The sequence below is a fragment of the Mirounga leonina genome, unplaced genomic scaffold (assembly GCF_011800145.1).
Source record: "Mirounga leonina isolate KUSES-001 unplaced genomic scaffold, KU_Mleo_1.0 Mir_174, whole genome shotgun sequence".
Lineage (NCBI taxonomy): Eukaryota > Metazoa > Chordata > Mammalia > Carnivora > Phocidae > Mirounga > Mirounga leonina.
In genome coordinates this window covers 53251389-53273290 of record NW_023270451.1, presented here as the reverse complement: position 1 = coordinate 53273290, position 21902 = coordinate 53251389, and the positions used below count along the sequence as shown (strand labels likewise).

General features: G+C 35.5%; 1 protein-coding gene across 7 annotated transcripts in view; it reads left to right on the top strand.

Annotated features, from left to right (window-relative positions):
• IMMP2L (inner mitochondrial membrane peptidase subunit 2) overlaps positions 1-21902 on the top strand; it is an 862490-nt gene that overhangs the window by 359537 nt on the left and 481051 nt on the right. The window contains exon 5 of one of the 7 annotated variants that reach the window (XM_035020941.1): positions 2881-3954. The exons of the other annotated variants lie outside the window; for them this stretch is intronic. Coding sequence (XP_034876832.1) covers positions 2881-2884 — 4 coding nt within the window. The 3' untranslated portion in view covers positions 2885-3954. Of the gene's footprint in view, positions 1-2880; positions 3955-21902 lie in introns of those variants that run through there. 7 annotated transcript variants of the gene reach the window in all.

The window sequence follows — 21902 nt, the reverse complement described above, 5'->3', positions numbered from 1 at the left end:
CTTTATGGGGCTGTGTTCTTTTTTTCAATAATTGTTTTACTAGAGTCAATAGGAGGCTGGTTAATAGTTTTTCATATGGTAATAGAATTTTCTGAAGCAGAGAAAATGTAATTGTGAAATTTAAAAATAAGCAAACAAAGGCCAGAAGATTTAAGCAGTATATTTCCTGTAAGTATTGTGAACTTTGAAACCAGCAATATGTTTTTGCATTGGGGGAGGTAGTAGCTTCAAAAATAAAACATACAATAAAAATATGGATTATAGCATTAGGCAGTATGCATATAGAGATGCCTATGTGTGTGCATGGTAATATGTGTTCAGTCAGGACTTAGAAGACTAGGTTTTGTCACTCACCAGCTCTTAAAGAAGTCATTAAACCCCTGTCTGCCTCAGTTTTCTAGTTTGTAATAATACTTACCTTGCCCATCTCATTTCTAAGTATGTGATGAAATTAACTATGTGAAAGGACTGAAAATCATCTTCATTAAATTGTGAAATGTTGTTATAAGTCTGTTTATAACCAATTCACCATTGATTGTAGGGTCTTTTTTTTTTTTTTAAGATTTTGTTTATTTGACAGAGAAAGACACAGCAAGAGAGGGAACACAAGCAGGGGGAGTGGGAGAGGGAGAAGCAGGCTTCCCGCTGAGCAGGGAGCCCGATGTGGGGCTTGACCCCAGGGCCCTGGGATCATGACCTGAGCTGAAGACAGACGCTTAATGACTGAGCCACCCAGGCGCCCCAACTGTAGGATCATTTTAATGAGACTGAGGCTAGGTTCCCAAGATTTAAAGAAAATATTCTTGGGGCACCTAGGTATCTCAGTCAGTTAAGCATCAGACTTCAGCTCAGGTCATGATCTTGAGGTCCTGGGGTTGAGCCCATGTGGGGCTCTGCGTTCAGTGGGGAGTCTGTTTCTCCCTCTCCCTCTGCCCCCTCCCCCCCCACTTGTGTGTGTGCTCTCTCTCTCTCTCTCAAATAAATAAATAAATAAATAAAATCTTTAAAAAAATATTCTTACATGAGTGTGTGCATGTGTATGTGTAATTTTCCTTTATGATATTAGGCATGTAATGAAATTGAAGGATGGTATTCCAGGCAGATGAATGCCCATGGGAGTTTCCTATTTATGAGAAGTGTTGATATATAGAATTCATTTTAAGAGATGTTTAAAGTGATAAGTAAGCATTGTTACATTAATATATTTAGCCTCACTAAAGGTAGATATTTTTAGAATAATTTGACTTTAGATTTCTTTCCCTTTTTGGAGATGAGAAGATCATGAAATGATATAACAGAGAAAGGCTGATTATTGCTTGTGGTTCTCTAAGATGTTATAATAATCTTATAAGCTTCATATCTGAGCTACACTTTTTTTTTTAAGATTTTTTTTTAAAGATTTTATTTATTTATTTGATAGAGAGAGACATAGCGAGAGCAGGAACACAAGCAGGGGGAGTGGGAGAGGGAGAAGCAGGCTTCCCGCAGAGCAGGGAGCCCTATGTGGGACTCGATCCCAGGACCCTGGGATCATGACCTGAGCCGAAGGCAGACGCTTAATGACTGAGCCACCCAGGCGGTCCTGAGCTACACTTTCTTAATAGCTATGCTCCATAACTGATAAACCTTCAACTCTTCTTATTTTCATTTAATATATGGATTACATTTCACTCCTGGCTTTCTTCTGATAATAGCATAAACATCCTAGGATGCACACTGTATCTGCTCTTCTGCTAGAGATTGGAAATGATGCTATTACTCTAGAAATGCATTCACTGTTCCTTGCTTGCTTGCTTGCTTGCTTTTTTTTGAAGATTTTATTTACTTGATAGAGAGAGAGACAGCGAGAGCAGGAACACAAGCAGGGGGAGTGGGAGAGAGAGAAGCAGGCTTCCCGCTGAGCAGGGAGCCCAATGTGGGACTCGATCCCAGGACCCTGGGATGGGATCATGACCTGAGCCGAAGGCAGACGCTTAACAACTGAGCCACCCAGGCGCCCCTCACTCTTGCTTTCTGATAGGGGACATACAGGTTATAGTTTATTATTCACCAACCATGAGGAAGAAATGAGTGCTTAGGTCCCCAAACCATTGTGGTGGTCACGAGTTGTTCAAGTAATATATAAAAAGCACAGACTTTCTTGGCAGCACGTTAAGACACAGCCTTAACGTTCTCAATACCTTGAAAAAATATGAGAAGTTGCTCACAAGCGATCTGTGACAGAATGGCTGTGAGAGGCGACAGTGTGGACAAGTAACTCAGTGATTTAGGTTATCTCAACTTCTTCGCACAGCAGTGTTTATTTCCTTGCAAGCACTTGTACTCAGTCCTTTGTAAATTGTTATAGGAGATTACTTAAACACTTCTATAGAAATTGTTAACAGTAGCCCTGCCATTGTGCCCCTGATAGCATGTATGTGCGGGACTTGATTAACCAATTACATCCATCGTACCTAAATGGCAGCCGTAATAACTATGTGATGTGTTTGCCATCATTGTACAGTTGAGGAAAGTAAGGCAAAGAGAAGTTGTATCACTTTTCATGTAGGTACTAGCAAAGCCACATGTTAAACTCTCGAGAGTCCAAGCTCTTAACCATTACGCTATGCTACTCTCTAGTCATTTAATCGAATTATTGGTTATGTTAAATGTTACTTTGCTTGGAAAATATAGGAGATGCATGCTTCATGTTACCAGTGAGGAAAGTATACCATGGGGCATACTAGTTAATGCTTGGGAGCGTTTGTAGTCTGTACTGTCTGATCATGTGGGAGAGAGAAGTAATCATACACATTTGCAGTTTTTTTCAGTTTGCCTTAGGTTTAGAATGTTGCTTGTGGTGGGTGAAAATGGTAATCCTTCCATTCTTTCTATAATTAGGTAACTTGAAGAGTGAGGCATTTTGGCTGAATTGTGCATTGATTCTATTGGATGCCATGCACTATTATGAACACAGAACACACATTGGAGATTAATATAATGTCATTGTTGACAAGCTATTTAGAGCCTTGTGGTAAGCAGTGTGGCCTTTGGCAAATTAATTTCTTATGTGAGTAATTACGACTCTTGGTCTATAAAATGAAGGGATTATTTTCACAATAAACTGTGCAATGAGTTCTTAATTATGAATTACGTATAACACAAGTATAATAAAATAAAAATTAAGTGGGCATACTCCTACTTGATGCCAACTTAATGCTTCTTAATTAGATACTGAATCTTTTTTTTTGTTTTTCCTTTTTGCATCAGCTAATAATTTTGTGTGTTGTTAATTCTTAAGTTTTTATTCATGTAGAAAGTTGTTTTAAAATGTCTTTCAAAAATCATTTGGTAAAAAAAATCAATTTACTGGGAAGTGATTTGACAAATAGGCTTGTTTTTTCTCTAAAGAGAGACTGAGTTTTTAGATGCCATTGCCTAATTATATTAAATTCTGAAAACGGAAATTCAAGTTATTAAAAATCTTTCTCTGACTAGAGCACTTGGGTAGTGATGTTAATGCTTTGAGAGAAAGCTCTATTTCTAGGAGATTAGAATCTCCTGGGGCTTTTATGACCTAAACTCTCTTATTCTTTGCTGGAATTCTTACTGACTTCATGTATTGTTCATGTGTCTATAGCATCTGGTGCAATAGCAGTCCCTCAGCAGGTTATGCTTCCTTCTTTGCCATATAGAAAACAATAGTAGTTCTATATTACATCTATTGTCAGCACAGTGCTTTTCCCAACACTTTACCATGCATTTTCTGCCATTTTGTTAATTTCAAGTTGATTTTAATTAATTTGATGGTATGTTGCCTTTTAAAAATGTTTTTATTATATAGCATATATAACTCCAGATTGAAGAAGTGTTGACAGAGATAAGAAATTGCATCATCGAGTGTTTCAATTTGTAGATTAAATTCAGTATTGAATCCAACATCAGTAATAAATAAAGCTGCTGAGTTTCCTTTTTTTTTTTCAAAGAACTTGAAGTTGAGTGAATTCTGCTCAGGACCCAGCACTCTGGTGCATATTTGTATTATAAAAGTCTCTTACATTTCATACTGTTGAGCAGACAGATTTAACAAGTGACCTATATGATTTCTTTATTTTCGCAATATAGTCTCAGCAATACTCATGTTCACAATAAAGAGGAAATTCTTCAGGGCCTGTATTACTTTCTTGGTTGAGATTAATACTATTTTCTGCTAAGTCAGAGAAAAAATTACCGAATGCCTGTGCCCATTTTTCACCAAATCCATGTTCCACTCCTTCTTTTCTTCAAATTACTGATTCCTTGTTCCATTTCCCAAACTTAACCTTACTTTATTACCTGGCCTTATCGTTTAACTTCTTGATTTAATATTTTTTAGTTACATTTCTGCCTGCTTTTAGTGTAAGCTGCCTGATTTTTGTTTTTGTTTTTGGTTTTTGTTCCCGTTGTTTCTTGTCTAACGAGCATTTTAAGACATACCTTAAGAAAATCCTGGCCTGACCAGGATATTAAGTTTCCTTCAGGAGTTTAGGCATCCACCCTTAAATTCTTCTATTATAAACATTATGACTATAGTTTTTAAACATCAAATGTCATGTAATGTGTTTTTCATAAATGTTGGATTGACCATGTTCTCTTTTGAGGTAGAAAAATCTTAAGCCTTAGGATTGGAGAAAGGAAAGCCTTACGTGATTTATGCTCTACAGGTTGTCCCTTAATAGTTCTATTTGCCTTTCTGGGCTTTAAAAGCAAACATTTAAAGTTTTGTTGTGTGATATGTTAAATTAGAAGACCTAAAAATCATTTCCCTCGAGATCAGTGATTCCCAATATTAGTTTTTTTTTTTTTTTTTAAGATTTTATTTATTTATTTGAGACAGAGAATGAGAGAGACAGAGAGCACATGAGAGGGGGGAGGGTCAGAGGGAGAAGCAGGTCCCCCGCCAAGCAGGGAGCCCGATGCGGGACTCGATCCCGGGACTCCAGGATCATGACCTGAGCCGAAGGCAGTCGCTTAACCAACTGAGCCACCCAGGCGCCCGATTCCCAATATTAGTTTTATGCTACCCCAACAAGTTTCCAATAATTTCAAGGTGGTACAATGTTGAAAATGCTGTAGGGGAAAGTTTAATATGTGGTAATTTTAAATATAAATATGTACTGTCTGGCTGTGTTTGTGTGTGTCTTGCATGCACAGTTTTCTTTTCAGAAAAGGGTAGTCAAAGTGCTTGTGACAGAAGTTGATTGCATTTCATTGCTTTACACTTAGAAAAAATTTGGACTCTTAAACGGATTACTCAATCCCAGGACCCTGGGATGGGATCATGACCTGAGCTGAAGGCAGACGCTTAACAACTGAGCCACCCAGGCGCCCACTTTTTCTGGTTTTCTAACAGTTTTTACTGTGACTGGGTGTTGGATTTTATGAAATGCTTTTTCTGCATCTGTTGAGATTATAATGATTTTTGCTTGTGAAACTCCAGGTTGCTTTTTAAAACAAATCTTGAATGCAGGCATATATAAAGAAAAAGTCAGGTATGAATATATTTCATCAGGAGTATATATTCGTTATTACAGATACTTTAAAAAATCAATATACATCTTTTTTCTGTACCTGAATTAATTAAGGTGCTTTTAAAATCTAATACAGAAAGCTAAATCAATAACACCAATAAATAAAGACATAGCAAAAGAGTAAAACAACAGGATCTCATAGGAATATGGAAATACTAGTGTGCCAGGGTAGTCTTTGATACTTCTTCATGAATTAATTTTGTTATGGGTTGAATTGTGTCCCCACAAAAGATGTTGAAGTCCTAATCCTCACTACCTGTGACTATGACCTTTTTTGGGAAAGTAGTCTCTATAGATGACCAAGTTAAGATGAGGTCATTAGGGTGGGCCAAAATCCAATATGACCGTCCCTATAAAAAGCAGAAGTTTGGACTCAGAGACACAGGGAACATGCCATCTGAAGATTGGAATTATGCTGCTATAAACTAAGGAAAGCCAAAGATCGCCATTGCTGGCAAACCCCTGGAAGCTAGGAAAGAGGCATGGAACAAATTCTTGCTCATAGCCCTCAGAAGAAAGCAAACCTGAAGACACCCTGATTTTGGACTTCTGGTCTCCAGACTATGAGACGGGAAATTTCTATTTAATTTGCCACCCAATGCTTTGTTACGGTAGCCTTAGTAGACTAGCACAGATTTAATTCAATAACACAAAATATAATATCCAGTTAAGAAGCTATAGCAACTTTAGTCTTCGTGTCAGTTGTACAGTAGACTATTTCCTCATGACTGCAAGGAAAGGCTAGACTATCATTTACAACTTTGCCTGAAAGGTATACAAGTAGATCTTTAAGATTATCTCTAGATCTGTTTTTCAAATTAAGGATGTCCTTGTTAAGTCAAATCTATATAGCAGTATGGAATATGCAGGGGTAAAAAAAAGCAAAATAAATTTAGCCTAGGTCAATAAGTGTATACATTTGCCCAGAAAGAAATGTAAGCTGGCTAAGCAGCAAGTCTCCTTTCTTCTTTAATGATGTGCTGGTTTAAAATGCACTGACCTACTCTCAACCTGTAAGACTGGCTCACATCCAAACCTCCTGTTTATAAATGCTGCTAGGTGGTTTGCTTAGCAACATACTTAATGGGACCACAGGGAATTTGCTTTTCTAGCTAAATAAGTACAGAATGCTCAAATAAAGGAAAGGTTCAGAATTAAAAAAAAAAAAAGAAAAAAAAACTTAAGAAAGCTCACAAGTGAAAACCAATCATGGATAATTAGGTCATGTGCAAATAGTTTTTTGTGAATGTGTATTTATAAATAATTTTACTACTCAAAATTAAATCTATTTTTTACAGAAAACATATCCAGTAGAAAAATAGTTACCAGGTTGCACCAGAAAGGTTTAAACATCTAACACTCTTTAAATATACCCAAATGAATTTACAAAGAAGAAAATCTTTTTTCTTTTTTTTTTTTTCAAATAATTACTTTTTAATTTAAAAATAATAAATTATGGGGTTCCTGGATGGCTCAGTGAGTGGAGCATGGGACTCTTGGTCTTGAGGTCATGAGTTCAAGTTCCATGTTGGTCATAGAACCTACTTTTTTTTTTTTTTAAGATTTGTTTATTTATTTGAGAGAGAGAGAGAGCCTGTGCAGTGGGGAGAGGAGTAGAGGGAGTGGGAGAGAGAGAATCTCAAGCAGGCTTCATGCCAGCGTGGAGCCTGATGTGGGCTTGATCTCACAATGCTGAAATCAAGCCGAAATCAAGAGTTGGACGCTTAATGGACTGAGCAACCCATGTGCCCTAGAACCTACTTTAAAAAAACAAAAAATAAATAGATAAAGCCACCATCTATTATAATAATAATAATAATAATAATAATAATAATAATAATAGTATATTATTTTGTCAGTGTTGAGCTTTTGCAGACTGACACCTTAATGGGGGCTGGGGTCTTCCCAGGGGTGTGAGTGTTAGAAATGATACTAGTGTTACTTCAAGTCTTTTAGTGTGTGTGTGGAGGAGGCATGGGGTAGACAAAATCATTTGTACTCAAAGTATACAGTTTTTATAGCCTACAGTTGAGGCCTAGTTGAGAAGAAGGCTTGGAGAAACCTGATTAGAGTTTGGTCAAGCGAAGGATCTTTGTCAAGAATGTGTCTAGCACTGGGGCTTGGAGACTACTCACAAAGTGTAAGAAAGAGAACTCAAGATGTAGAATCTTCTTTATTTCACAAACATGACTACTGTAAAGAAAAAATCAACTTATAAACAGATAATAGATGCATCCCCATGGAGATTGTGACCACCCTTAGCTGAGCATGGCATTGGGTGATTCTAAATGTGTTTTTACAAAGTTTAGTATATGTGATTGTACTCACATTTCAAAAAATTATTTAAATTCAATTTAATTAACATATACTGTATTACTAGTTTCAGAGGTAGAATTTAGTGATTCATCAATTGCATACAACAGCAAGTGCTCATACTTGAAGTGCCCTTCTTAATGCCCATCACCCAGTTACCCCATCTCATCCACCTCCCCTCTGGCAATCCTCAGTTTGTTTCCTATAGTTCAGATGCCACATTTTTCCTTTTTAATCATGCAAAACTTTTTTATCCCATGTGACTCTACAAAGAGTATGTAGTTACTTGAGGTCATTGCTTCTTGAGATGATTTTAGGGACAAATTCCAATACAAATCTGCTCAAATCAGAGTTTATTAAGTTTCTTCAAATTTTATCTCTTCAGGTATTGGTCACTTGTAAAACCCCTTGGAACCATGTGCATATGTGCATTAAGGGAGATGTAGAAGACATATAACAAAAAGCTAGTAATAAACAATTTGTTTACTGATAAATGTAGAAATACTGGTCTGATCTTACTTTTGGTTTACAATAATTGATTATATGATTTTGATAAGAAGTTTTAAGATGCTGATTCAGAGCAGTAGACCATCCTTTGGACTACAGTTAGATATATAACAGTTATTGGATGCAGACTCATATATGATGGAGCTATAGCCTCAGAATTCTACTTGAGGCAAATACTAATATAAAACTTTTTTAAAAAGTTAGGTCCTTTACATGAAGTAGAAACATTTTATTTTGTCAAATTGTCTTCTGTATAGACCTGTCAATGGAACTATTTAGTACTAAAATGCATGAATTGCTTCTTGGCTACCAAAAGACAATATTTTATTGGACAGAATTTTTAAAAAACTACAAACTTTGTAGCTAATGAGTATCCTGAAATCTATTAGTATTTTAACCGAATTGGTACTTATTAATGTTATCCGTACTGTCCACTTAGAATACTAATTACTCAGATTCTTGAATTCTTAAAGAATGTGTGCTGAAGGGTTGGTAAAATTCGAAAATGCCATGATAAGATATCTAATGATTCAGCATGAGCAATTACTCCTGAAGGTTTTTTGATAAATGCCTTTTTCTTTTTCTGGTTTTCTTTCTTTTTTTTTTTTTTTTTTTAAAGATTTTATTTATTTATTTGACAGAGAGAGAGATAGCGAGAGCAGGAACACAAGCAGGGGGAATGGGAGAGGGAGAAGCAGGCTTCCCGCAGAGCAGGGAGCCTGACGTGGGACTCGATCCCAGGACCCTGGGATCATGACCTGAGCCAAAGGCAGACGCTTAACGACTGAGCCACCCAGGCGCCCACTTTTTCTGGTTTTCTAACAGTTTTTACTGTGACTGGGTGTTGGATTTTATGAAATGCTTTTTCTGCATCTGTTGAGATTATAATGATTTTCTCGTTTAACCTGTTAATGTCCTGAATGACATTTATAGATCTTTTAGTGGTAATCCCCTTTGCATTCCTAAAAGTTGATCTTAGTTAAACAAAAGTGTTTTTTATGTGTCACTGGATTTGTTTTTTTTTTTTTTTAATATTTTATGCAATATACCTGTATCTACACGCACAAATGAGATGGGAATATTATTTTCTGCTATCTGGGCATTTTCTGGCTTGTTGTTAAGATTATATTGGCTTTGTAGATTCGGGAAATAAATCACTCCATCCTTTCTCCCCCACCCCCTTGTTTTCATTCTCTGGAAAAATTTATTACTGAAATGTTTTGTTTATTGAAAGTCTGATAAAACTTGCACCTGAAATCTCTGATTCTGGTATACTTGCTGTGGAAAGATCTTTTTAAGCTAGTAATTCCATTTCTTTAATAGATGTAGATATATTTAGATTTTAATTTTTTCTTGAGATTGATTATATTTTCATAAAGATATATCCACTTCATGAAAGTTTCCCAAATTGCTGGAATACAATTATTCATGGAATTATCTTAATGTTTTTAAATTATTATGTCTCAGATTATGTTCTGTTTTTCATTCTTAATATTTATTTGGCTTCTCTCTTTAATTTTTCAAACTCGTCAGAAGTTTATCTGAATTAATTTTGTTTTTTAAAGATTTAACTTTGATCTTAGTGATTCCCTATTTAATCTTTATTTTCTATTTATTTTTTGTTCTTTGGTATGGCCTTTCTTCAACTAACTTTAATTTTATTTTTCACTTTCTAACTTCCTAAGTGCTATACTTAACTCATGAATTTATAGCCTTTATTCTGTCTTAATAAAATATTAAATGTCTTTGAACTTTTAGCAGAGTTCTCTTGGTATATGTGATAATGAGTAAAGAGTCAGTTGGATTACAGATGGATGTTCACTAGTTTACTTGGCTTATTTATAAGCAAAGTGGCTTGCTCACCATACAGCCTTAAAACATGTATGATTTAAATTTGAGTATTAGCAGAAACTTCTTGTAAACTCCAATTGAAAAATATGGAGATTTCAGTGGATTACTCTGTTATGTCTAAATCCCAACAAAAACATTGATTAAAGATTTGCTAGTGGGATTTATCATTTTTCTTACATATGGCAAGTATACTGAGCATTTTGTTTCTAACTTTTAAAATTTTTTGAATAGCTTTATAATAATATAAACATAACTACTATATAGTTTTATGAATGTAAGTGAAATTTGCCTCCAGTTAATTTGCCATTGTATTTGTTTTGAGATATTTAGTAATAATTTATTCTGTTTGTACCTATTTATGAGATGAGGAGGAAACCTCACATCATATCCTCATTGGTCAACTTCAAACAGAATTTTACAAACTGAGTGCTAAAATATCCTTTACAAGTCACATCATTCAGTAAGTGAGGAACCAGACACCTAAAGCTGCACTGTGCAATCTGATCCTACTAGCTATGGAGCATGTGAAATACAGCCAGTCTGCACGGAGGAGTGTTCTAAAGTGTAACGTACACGTTGGATTTTGAAAAATCAGTAGAAACAAAAGAATACAAAACATCTCATTAATAAATTTTATATGGATCACATGTTGGAGTTATACTATTTTGGTTACATTGGATTAAAAAGTATATATCATCAAATTTAGTTTTACCTTTTATTTTTACTTTTTTAAAGATTTTATTTATTTGAGAGAGAGAATGAGAGAGGGAGAGCACATGAGAGGGGGGAGGGTCAGAGGGAGAAGCAGACTCCCTGCTGAGCAGGGAGCCCCATGCGGGACTCGATCCGGGGACTCCAGGATCATGATCTGAGCCGAAGGCAGTCGCTTAACCAACTGAGCCACCCAGGTGCCCCTATTTTTACTTTTTTAATGTGGCTATTAGAAAACTTCAAACTACATGTATGGCTTACCTTATGTATCTATTGGGCAGTGCTGGTCTTCGTGTAAGCTTTCATGGCAAATTGGTGAGAAACTGAGAAGTGAAATCCAGGCCTGTTGATTCCCTGTCTAAGGCACACACACACACAAATTTATTTTCTTCTCTTCCCTTTTGTTTAGTGAGTTTATTTTTGCTAGCTGAGTGTTTTTTTAATTTGGAGAAGTTAGAAAATATAACAGGAAGGGCTATTGTTTTCTCAAGTAAAACATATGAACCAGATAAAGTGTTAAATTATAAACAATATAAGCAACATTCAGAACAAGAAAATACTCTTTGTTAGTAGAATGCATCCCAAAACATTTTAAATTTCAAAACACTTATAATTTTAAGTGACCAAGTTTAGAATTTCTGAAGGTACATTATGACACTCAGTGAAATAAGTATCTAGATAGTAAGCTTATGCTTATAGGAGAAAATAAGAGTCTCAATTTAATTTTGGTCACACTTATTTCATTGATGGTATAAATTTAGGTGAATCCACAAAGCATCTATTGGAGAAAGGTTAGACCCACCTCTAATTTCAAATTACATTTTATGTTATCCCTGGGCTGAATAGTTTGAAATGGAGGCTTAGATTCTGCTTTATAGAACAGCTTCTTTGTTTTTCAGTTTGATAATTAAAAGAAAAAACTGGAGTAAACAATCCTATTTATTATCTACATTATTCAACAGAATACATATTGTGGATCTTAGAGGAAATGTGTACACAGTATAGCTTCTTACCTGTTTAGAAACAATATCACAGAGTGTTATATAGCATTGATGAATATGGCAATGTTCTAAAATAACTGAAAGCAGTGTGATTTGAAAAATTAGCATTTTGGATAGAAGTTAAATTTACATTTCATAACAGTTTTTCATTCTAAAATTACGCTTAGCAATTGTAAAAGCACATAATTACCTTGAAGCTTAATTACCACTACTTTCTGTACGAAGTGAAAAGTGTTTAGCCGTAAGTGCTGTAATGGATTATATTACACAATTAAAAAATCTCACCCTATGAATTGTGTATTGACTGTCATTGGTGTTGGGTTTATTTCATATTCAACACTGTTTGGGGATTATCTGTGTGTGTGTGTGTGTGTGTATGCATCTATCTTCCTATATCTATCTATCTATTTATCTATCTATCTATCTATCTATCTATCTATCTATCTATCTATCTATCCATTTATCTATCTATCCATTAGACTACTTTGAAGAGTTGAAATACTGGAATCAGTTTTCTTTGACATGAAAAAAATGCAATAATCTTATTTTATAGTTTTCTAATTCTGTTCCTAAAATAAAATGTTCATTTTGTAAATAGAATGTGGGTCCAGAGAGCACTCACATGCTAGAACACTAATAAGAATTGGGGCAAGCAGTGCTGACAGCAATGTCTTGGAGTGGTGTCATCATTGAGGTTAGATTTTTCCCTGCTTGGGCTACCATGTAGCTGAATAAGTTCATATAAGTATTTAATAACCAATAATATTCTCCAGAAGATGTGCTTGACTATTAGGTTATGTTTTTCTTCTTTATTGGACCCTACAATTATATAATATAATGCTGTTTTCAAAATGGAAGATAAAAGTTCTATCACTTGATAAACTTTTACCTTTCCCCTTCTTTGCAAAGTGTGTTCTGTCATGCAGGCAATATCAAATTTTTATTAATGGATGCTTAAGATAATTCACAGCAGAGAGAAATTTAAAGAAAATTTTACCAGGAGATAGTTCTAGAAAATGATAGATTCGTTGGACCGATTTCAGTAATACAGGTGCTTCTGAGTAATTGTTCAGAATCACAGCATTCAACAAAAGGCCACTTCTCTAGCCAGAGCAGAGAATTCACACGTAAGCAAATTGTGTTCTGACCATTCATAATGATTTCTAAGGAGAGCTATTTCATAGTTTTCATCAGTAAAAAGTTTTGGCATACAGAATTTGGCATACAAAATTTGGCATTACAGCATACTACAGGATCATTTTGAATATTAGAAGGGTAAATCTGTCAGAGGACAAAGGTCTTATCATGTGTATGCTCTTTGGTGATGCATGAGGAGGAGAAAATAGTTGTTTCATTATTTATAATGAAAAATAAATGGTTTTACATCCTTTTATGTTATGCTATTATGTAAGTAGTTATAAAATAATAAAGTAGTTGTGCATGTGAGTCTTTTTATATTTTTAGTGCTATGGTGCTGAATTAGCAGAGTAAAACGAGTTTGATATTTTGTTCCATAATATATCGGGGACCCATGAGATCAAATTCTTTCAAGAACAAGAAAACACTTTTGTGTTTAGAATATCCTGTATGTGCAAGATATTTAATATTATGATTTTATCTTATAAACTTAAAACCATAACAGTTGATTACAAATCTGCTTCCCTTTTTAACATGAAATGTTCTCCAGCTGGGGAGACTACATTGATGCATTTTTCTAGACAGGAGTTTAGCAGTATCATGAAGATTAATGTTGACTTTTAGAAATTTATTTTATGGAAATAGTCAAAGATGTATATAAAGATTACTATACAATAATGTTTATATTGCATTTATTTCTAAATGGCAAGAAGTTGGAAACAACATAACTTCCAGAAATAAAGTGGTGATTGATTTTTTTTTTTTTTTTTAATTATGAGAATGTTCTTGTGTGGAAATGACAACGTTATTTTAAATAGCTCCAAACCGAAAACAAAGAAATATCTGTCTGGAATAGGATTGATAAGTAAGTTGGGCTATAAGTGTAAATTTTATAGATCAGTGAAAAGAAATAAAATATTACAACACAGAGAGCATGTGTAAATTTCACAGGTATGATCTGGAGCAAAAGACATCAGGCACATAGAGTACATCTCATGTATTTCTGTTTATATGAGTTCAAAGACAGGCAAGGTTAATCTGGGTTGTTAGAAGTGGAAATTTTTGTTGCCGTAGGAGAGGGATAATGACTGGGATTGGGCCTGAGGGAGGTTTGCTGCAATGATGTATTCAAATGTGTTCATGTCAGGAAAAGACATCCAAGCTATGCTTAAAATGTGTACATTTTTCAGTATTTACGTTCTGCAACAGTGAAATGTTTTTTAAAAGTAAATATGTATTATTTGAGTTCAGTTGAAAATATGCATTGTGATGGAAAACTATGGACAATTATGTACATATAGCAAGACCGAATGTAAGTGAAAGGCGTTCTGGTGAAACAATTCTTACTGACACTTTGGCATTTCGGGTGGGTTAGGGATTGGTTAGAAGAGACCATAGCTTACTCACTATGAAGTCCCAATTTAGTTAGCCAAAGTTTCAGAATTTCACAAAAGGATAATGCATACTTAGAAAGGGTCTAAATACTGTTTCTTTTAGAGAGGATATTTCTTAGCCCCTTGGTTTCCTAGTGGATAAACAGCTGCCAGTCATATTCTCCCCTCAGGCAGAGCCAACCAGAGTTGAATGTTATGCTCCAGCTTTGCTACCGCCCTGGTATTCCAGGGACATATGTCACCCCACCCTCCCACCCCCAAAGAAAGGACATGTTCTCTGTGCTTCTGCTTAGGGAAATATTACAGTTTTGACTCTTGTATTTCTTAAACTGACAAACAGGAAGGCCGTATTCATCCTAATCCTGGGGAAGAAGGTAGATTTATTACACCTACATCTCCGAATATATCTCTTCCCCCAGCATAGTTTTAAGAAGAACTAATTTACAGTGATTTTTATATTACAACAGTCTCCTTTGTGAAATGTAAACGGAAACTGCTATTCAGGAGTTTATTGATTATCCCCAGTTCACAGCAATTAAGATTCAGAACACCGAGTCTCTGTATTCCAATAAAAATTCCTTTCTGTAGATAGTGTTGCTTGTCTTGGTCCATCATTACCATTTTCTCTTTTCTGAAATTAATTTGAAAGTCAGATTTAGCAACTTTAGTGATAAAAGGGCATTTTATTTTCATGTTGAAGTATGGGCTTTCTTGGTGTTATTTTTCTTACTGTTCTTTAAAAATAAAATTCTGTTTGCTGATGTGATGTTTATAATTCTTATTAGGCAAATCCTAAGCAATATATCCATGGTCAATAATAATGCTAATGCCCATCTATCTACCGTTATTTATGTTTCTGAAAGAACTTTAAAAATCTAAGCGAGAAATAAGTAGCTAGCCAATCAGTACATGATAAATCAGAAAAGATAAGGCAGTAGTTAGAAATTTCCATTAAAAGTATTTTAGAGTAGTTTTAATTTCATTTTTAACTTCCTTTTTTAGCCAACTATTGAATATAATAATGTGGAACAACAGGGCATATGCATCTTTAATTTTCATAGACTAAGAAACAAGATTCAGTAATGAATGAATTATTGTACTGTGAAATTAGTGGGGGTCCTTTTCTTTTTCATGAAAAGCAAAAAGCAATGATACATGAGTCTTGTTAGTATGAATCCGACTGGGAGAATAATTTGATGAAATGTGAAGTCTATCTGCAGTGCAGTTTCTAGTCCAAAGAATTTGAGTAAGTGTTAGGAAATATGAATTTGTTTCTGCTTCATCTAACTAGATTTGGTACAATGGGGTGTGCATTTAGGGGGAAAAGTTCCCTGGTACTTAATAAGGCAATAATTCATGCTGAATAGATATGAGCAGTCATTCAGTGAAAAATTGATTTTTATAGTGTCCTAGACTTGGTAATTTTGGAGATTTGTGTACTTACTGTGTAAGTACCATAAAGAAAATATATAGTTTCATTAAAAGGTGAACACATTTTTTTTCTGGACTTCATATATATTTGTTAAAAGTTTAACCATTTTTCATTTGCAGTTTTAGATGTTCTATAGTCAAGAACAATGTAGGTAAAGAAATAACGTGGCTCCAGAGTTCACGGATTTCTCTTAGTCAAGAGTGGATTTATGCATAAACTAACTAATTTTCATCCTTAGCAAGAGAGGTTTAGTTTTACATTGTGAATCAAGACATCCTTTAGCATTTTGAAAGGTTACAAAGTCAAGATTATTCATCAGAAAGTTAGATTCATTATTGAGTATGTCATAAATCAAAATACAGCACTAATTCTACATAGTAGCCTAGTGTTTATTTTTAGAGCATGTTATAATCTGTAAAACAAAGAATTCATCTTTAGTGTGGGTATAATGCCTTGTGTTGACATTTTAATAAGAGAAGTTTGAGTACCTATAAATGCATCTGCTTTAAAATTTCCAAAGTTGTGATGACTTTTAGATATTGCTTTGATGAGAGCTTTCTTTTAAAAGTGGAATAACTAGCTGTTTGCCCTCAGGCAGTACTTCCAAACATAGAAAATGCTCTCTTAAGGAGATGTGATTATTTTCCTCTCCTTGTAATATATATTTTCTTAAATGCCTTTAGAATGATTTACAGTAAAGCTGGAGGGTTTTGCATTTATATTTAATTCAGAAACACTACACACACAAAATATTACTTTGGAATTTGATATCCATTTGTCCAAATTAAAAAAAAATGTGTTTTTTTTGGTTTATTTTTTTAATTCATTTTTTTACCCTGCACTGTGCTAATAATCCCTAGGATACTAATAATAAATTATTCCTAATGTGTTAGCTCACAATCCAGTATAGGCAGTAATTTAAAAAGAGAAAATGAAGACGTGGGATCAGAAGAAAGTAAAATAGACATAGATGGTTTTTGTAGTAAACCTTGAAGAAGATGAAATAATGGCCTTTTTGTCCATTAGGAAGTGTTGAGTTGTGGAAAAGGGACACAGAACATCCTACTAGCATCTGCTTTGTTCTGTTAGAAAGTTTTATGGGCAGAGCTGAAACTAAGTAAGTAATCCTGTTCATTAGGGACAGTGATGAAGGAATGGTTTTTTGTATGCGTAGCTATTACTTTTTACTATACCAGGCCAAGGAAGTTAAGATTTACTTTCCTAAAATATTTTCTACTGGAGAAATTGCCAGTGTGAGAAACAAACAGTGCTAACATGGGATGTATGCAGTAACAGAGGTGTGCGTAGGATGCAGTGTGAGGAATGAGCACCACACATGTGCTGAACTGAGGAGGAGCCTATGAAGTTACACCTACGAGGCAAGAGAGTGTAAATAAAGCCAATATGGTGGTCATTTTAAGTACTCGTGAGTACCTAACCCCCAGCTTCAATCATTCCACTTGATTCCTCTCCTCCAAGATTTTTTTAAAGCAAATCCAGAAATGTGATATCGAGATACAGCGAGAGAGGGAACACAAGCAGGGGGAGTGGGAGAGGGAGAAGCAGGCTTCCCGTGGAGCGGGGAGCCCGATGCGGGGCTCGATCCCAGGACCCTGGGATCATGACCTGAGCCGAAGGCAGATGCTTAACAACTGAGCCACCCAGGCGCCCCCATCTGGAAGTATTTCTATCTGTATCTGTAAAAGGTCTCTCAAACATAGCCATCATATCATTGTCACTCCTAAAACTTTGATGATCATTCCTTAATATCAAATATTCAGTGTTCAAATTTCCATGATTACCTAATAAATGATTGTTTTGTTTTTTACAGTTGCTTTGTTCCAGTCAGGATCCTAAACAAGATCCATATTTTGCATTTTGATTTGTCCTTTAAGTATATTTTAAAATCCATAACTTAGTCTTTTTTTTTTTTTTCTCTCACTACAATTTACTTTTTGAAGAAACCAAGTTAGTTGCCTTGTAGAAAGTTTCTCACATGTTGGATTTTGCTGATTAAATCCCTATATGGTCGTTGAACCTATTTCTCCATGCCATGTATTTTATGTAAGCCACTAGTTAGATCTTTCTAGATATTTTAAAGATTTGGAAAAAAGAATGAAAAATCAAGTGGATTATCCCCGATGGGTAGCAGTAGAATTGAGGCTGTCCCTCTCTCAATTATTTAAAGCTAACAAATGCTGGTTGAATCTTCTGTATGCCGAGGTACACTGACAGGTGGCCTTGGCATTACAGAGATCAATAAAATTCCATTTCTCTTTTCAAGTGCTTATAATACTTATAATAGCTTCTCATGATACAGGAGCAACACTGGCCAGCTTGCTCAGGACTCCCTGGGACAATTTTCTCTATAACATCCTGACCCTACCACAGGCAGACAGAGAAGCTCTCTAGTAGGAAACAGCTTTTCCTATGCAGGAAAGGCCATCATTGCTTATAACCTTGCCAGACATCCGGAATGAACTGTGGCTAATGAAGTGGCACAGTTGGTCATGTGGAAGCCATGCAGAAGAGCAGGTGACCCCAAGTAATCTGTTAGGAGACCAGGGAGAAAACTGAGCTCAAGCAAGAACAGTACAGGGATTTAAACAAATCTGATTATTTCTCTGAGAAAGGATATTAGTAAGGCTTATGCTCCTGCCATAAAATGAATATATACATACGTATGTCTGTAGACACACATACATATTTATATAGGTAGTGTTTTTACTTCAAGGGTGCAAAATTACATAGCAATGAATATCTTGAGTGCTTAGAGGACAAACAAAGTGCAGAAAATATCCAAACCTTGCCTCTCCTTAGTTGGCTTTGTTTCGTGTTTGAAATGAAAAGCCAGCTCAGTGGCAGAGCCAATTAAAGCAAAGGTCTGTCAAACTCAGTCCCAAGGACTCAGTTGGAAGTGTGGTCCAAGTTTGTACTGTCGAGATGAGTGGTTTGTTACATGATCTTAAAGTTAACAGCAGATAATGTACTCTTTAATGCCAGGAAGTTCATTTGACTGTTGTGGAAAGGGGACAGCTGTGGAGGGGGGTTTGTCCGTGTCTCAGAACAAGGGCCCCTGGACCCACTGCCTAGGGATGAGAGGACACCCGTGTATCTTGGAGATGATTGGGAGATTAAGGAATTGTTTGAAGAGATGATGAGAGGCCATATTTGAAAATTCAAAATCTACGTATCTGTGGTGGCTTATTATCAATGCCTTCATCAAACTTTAATGTGGCATTTAACCCTGGAAAGAGATCATTGTATTCTGTTTGGTTTTCATGTCATGGGTGAGATTTTAAGTTTCCTTGAAAGTTCCCACATGGTAAGGGCAGGTGTGACAAAGTCAAATAAAACAAAGTAGTCTTGAAAATAAAAATAAAAATAAAAATGAAAAGTAAAATAAAATTCTACTGAGGTTTGGCTTTCTTACATCTAAATTTATCGGCAAACTGACAAAGTATTACCTCATGGACTACGAGAATCACTAGTTGTTTGGATGGTTTCAGTAGAAAAGTGGACTAGTTGTTGGGGCCACCTGGTCCCCCAAAGAAAAGTAATCTTGAGCATAAAGTGATCCCCTCTTTTTTCATACACATGATTGCAGAGGACTCAAATATCTATGTAATACTTTATTTATTATAAGAGAGGGAGAGAGTAGGGAGTGCAGAGGGAGAATCTCAAGCAGACTACATGCCCAGCACAGAGCCTGATGCAGGGCTCGATCGATCCTACAACCCTGAGATTGTGACTTGAGCCGAAATCAAGAGTCGGACGCTTAGCCAGCTGAGCCACCCAGGTGCTCCTATTTAACACTTTATTAGTTTTGTTAGTCATTATTTAAAATCACATATATATAATTTATTAATTTAAATGGTTTTTATCCTATTATACTTTATAAAGAACGTTTCACTTTTCTATGTGCATCTTCAACACCAGGTTTTCCGTGCTAGAGCCACGCTGAGTGATTCAGTAGTGTTTCTGAGTGCATCATCTTCTTTTCTAAGCTGAGTTCCAACACGATATTCTAACTGGAAATTATACTCCAAGCTCTAAGAACCTATTTACAAAACATGAAGAAATTGTTTTTTTTTTTTTTGTTGTTGTTGTTGTTTTTCGCATTCTCCCTGTGGTATATGTTTGTGCTATCTTCAACATAACTGCTTATTGTGTTGCTTTTAATGTGCTATTCAAAGGTTTTTATTACAGAAGCAGCATGGCATGTGGTTAAAAACACAGGCTCTGGACCCGGTCAGCCAAGGTTCGAATTTCACCTCCATCACATATCTGTGACTTTGGCCTCGTTAATCTGTTTAGTTTTTCTTTGCAGTTAATGATAATGCCAACCTCCTAAAGTAGCTTTGAGAATTCAGTGAGTTATTCCACACAAAATACTTAGAACAACTGTATGTGTTTGATAACTAAGAATAAGCATTTGATAATAAATAATATAAGCACTTGGTAATAATACTACTCTACACACATGCACCTCTCTATGATTTGCATTTGTGAAATCTTATACCCAGAAGTAATTTCTAGAATGAATAAAGATGGAAGTAAACAAATCTGTCATGTGGCCTTTGTTAAGCTCAAACTACAGAAATTAAGTTTTTTTAATGTTAATACGTCTTTATATGATATTTTTGCTCCAGATAACTGTCACCTACTGAAATGTTTTAAAAATAACTTTATCGAGATATAATTCATATACTATACATTTCACACTTTTTAAAGTATAATAATTCAGTTTTTGTATACTCACACATTTGGGTAGTTACCACCACTGTGTAATTTCAGAGCATTTTAATCACCCCGAGGGGACACCCATTCTCTTTAGCATTTGTTCCCTGTTCTGTTCTCCCCGCTGCCTTGGCAAGCACTAATTTACGTCTTCTGGGTTTGTATGAAGGATTGCCCCGTTCTGACTACTTCACATGAGTGGAATCACACAATATGTAGTCTGCGGTGACGGCTTCTTTCACTTAGCGTCTTTTTAAGGTTCCTGATGTTATAGCATGTGTCAGAACTTCATTCCTTTTTATTGCCAAATAGAATTACATTGCAGAGACCCACTAAATTTTGTCTTTTCCTTACTTGATAGAGACCTGGGTTATTTCTACTTTTTGCCCATTATGAATAATGGTGCTGGGCACACTGGTGTAGAGGTTTTCATGGGGACATTCTGTTTCCAGGTCTCAGGGGATTACTGGATCATACGATAACTCTGTGTTTAACCTTTTCAGGAAATGCCAGCTTGTTTTCTGGAGTGGCAATTAAAATACCATGAAACTCTCTGATCTTTGGAAGATCCACCCATTATTGTTCAATAAATGCTTCTCAGATTGTTGCAAGTCTTTGGTTAATTTCTAGAATTCTGGAAGAGTTCATACTGACAATTGTTTGTGTTTTGGTTGCTTTTATGGAGGTCCTTACTTCACCATTCCAGGCATGTTTCTCTTATCAACTGAAACTGAAACAGTTGGCCTAGGGAGGGCTAAGGCCTCGGAAGTGATTCCAGGTCTAAGAGCAGGACTAAGACTGAGGTGACTGAGGTCTCTCTGAACCTACACAGTAGAAGAGAGGGCAAACAAGAACCGCCCAGGGGAAGCATGTGCTGAGGTGACCCAGAGGGGAGAATCCCTTTTGATGTGGATTCCTAGGTATTGCCAACATGGTTTCTGATTTTCCCTACACGTGTTGACATGGTAAGTCCAGTTCTCATGCTTTCTTAGTTTTCATAAAATGGCATGTTACAGTAACTAGTAACAAGAATAGTACAGATCCCCTAATTTTGAATTACAGGTTTTTATGTTTTTAGTTAATGTTTTTAGTTACCTGAAAGATATTTTTAGCTACAATACTCATCTGTGGATATATCACATTGCACCCTCTCTCCATTCAGTTTTTCTATTCCTTTGATTTTTTTTTTTTTAATTCTGTAGAAAAAAAGTATTTTGGGTTCATATTCCTTTAGTCTATCTTAGCAAGTCAGGATGTCCATGGTCTG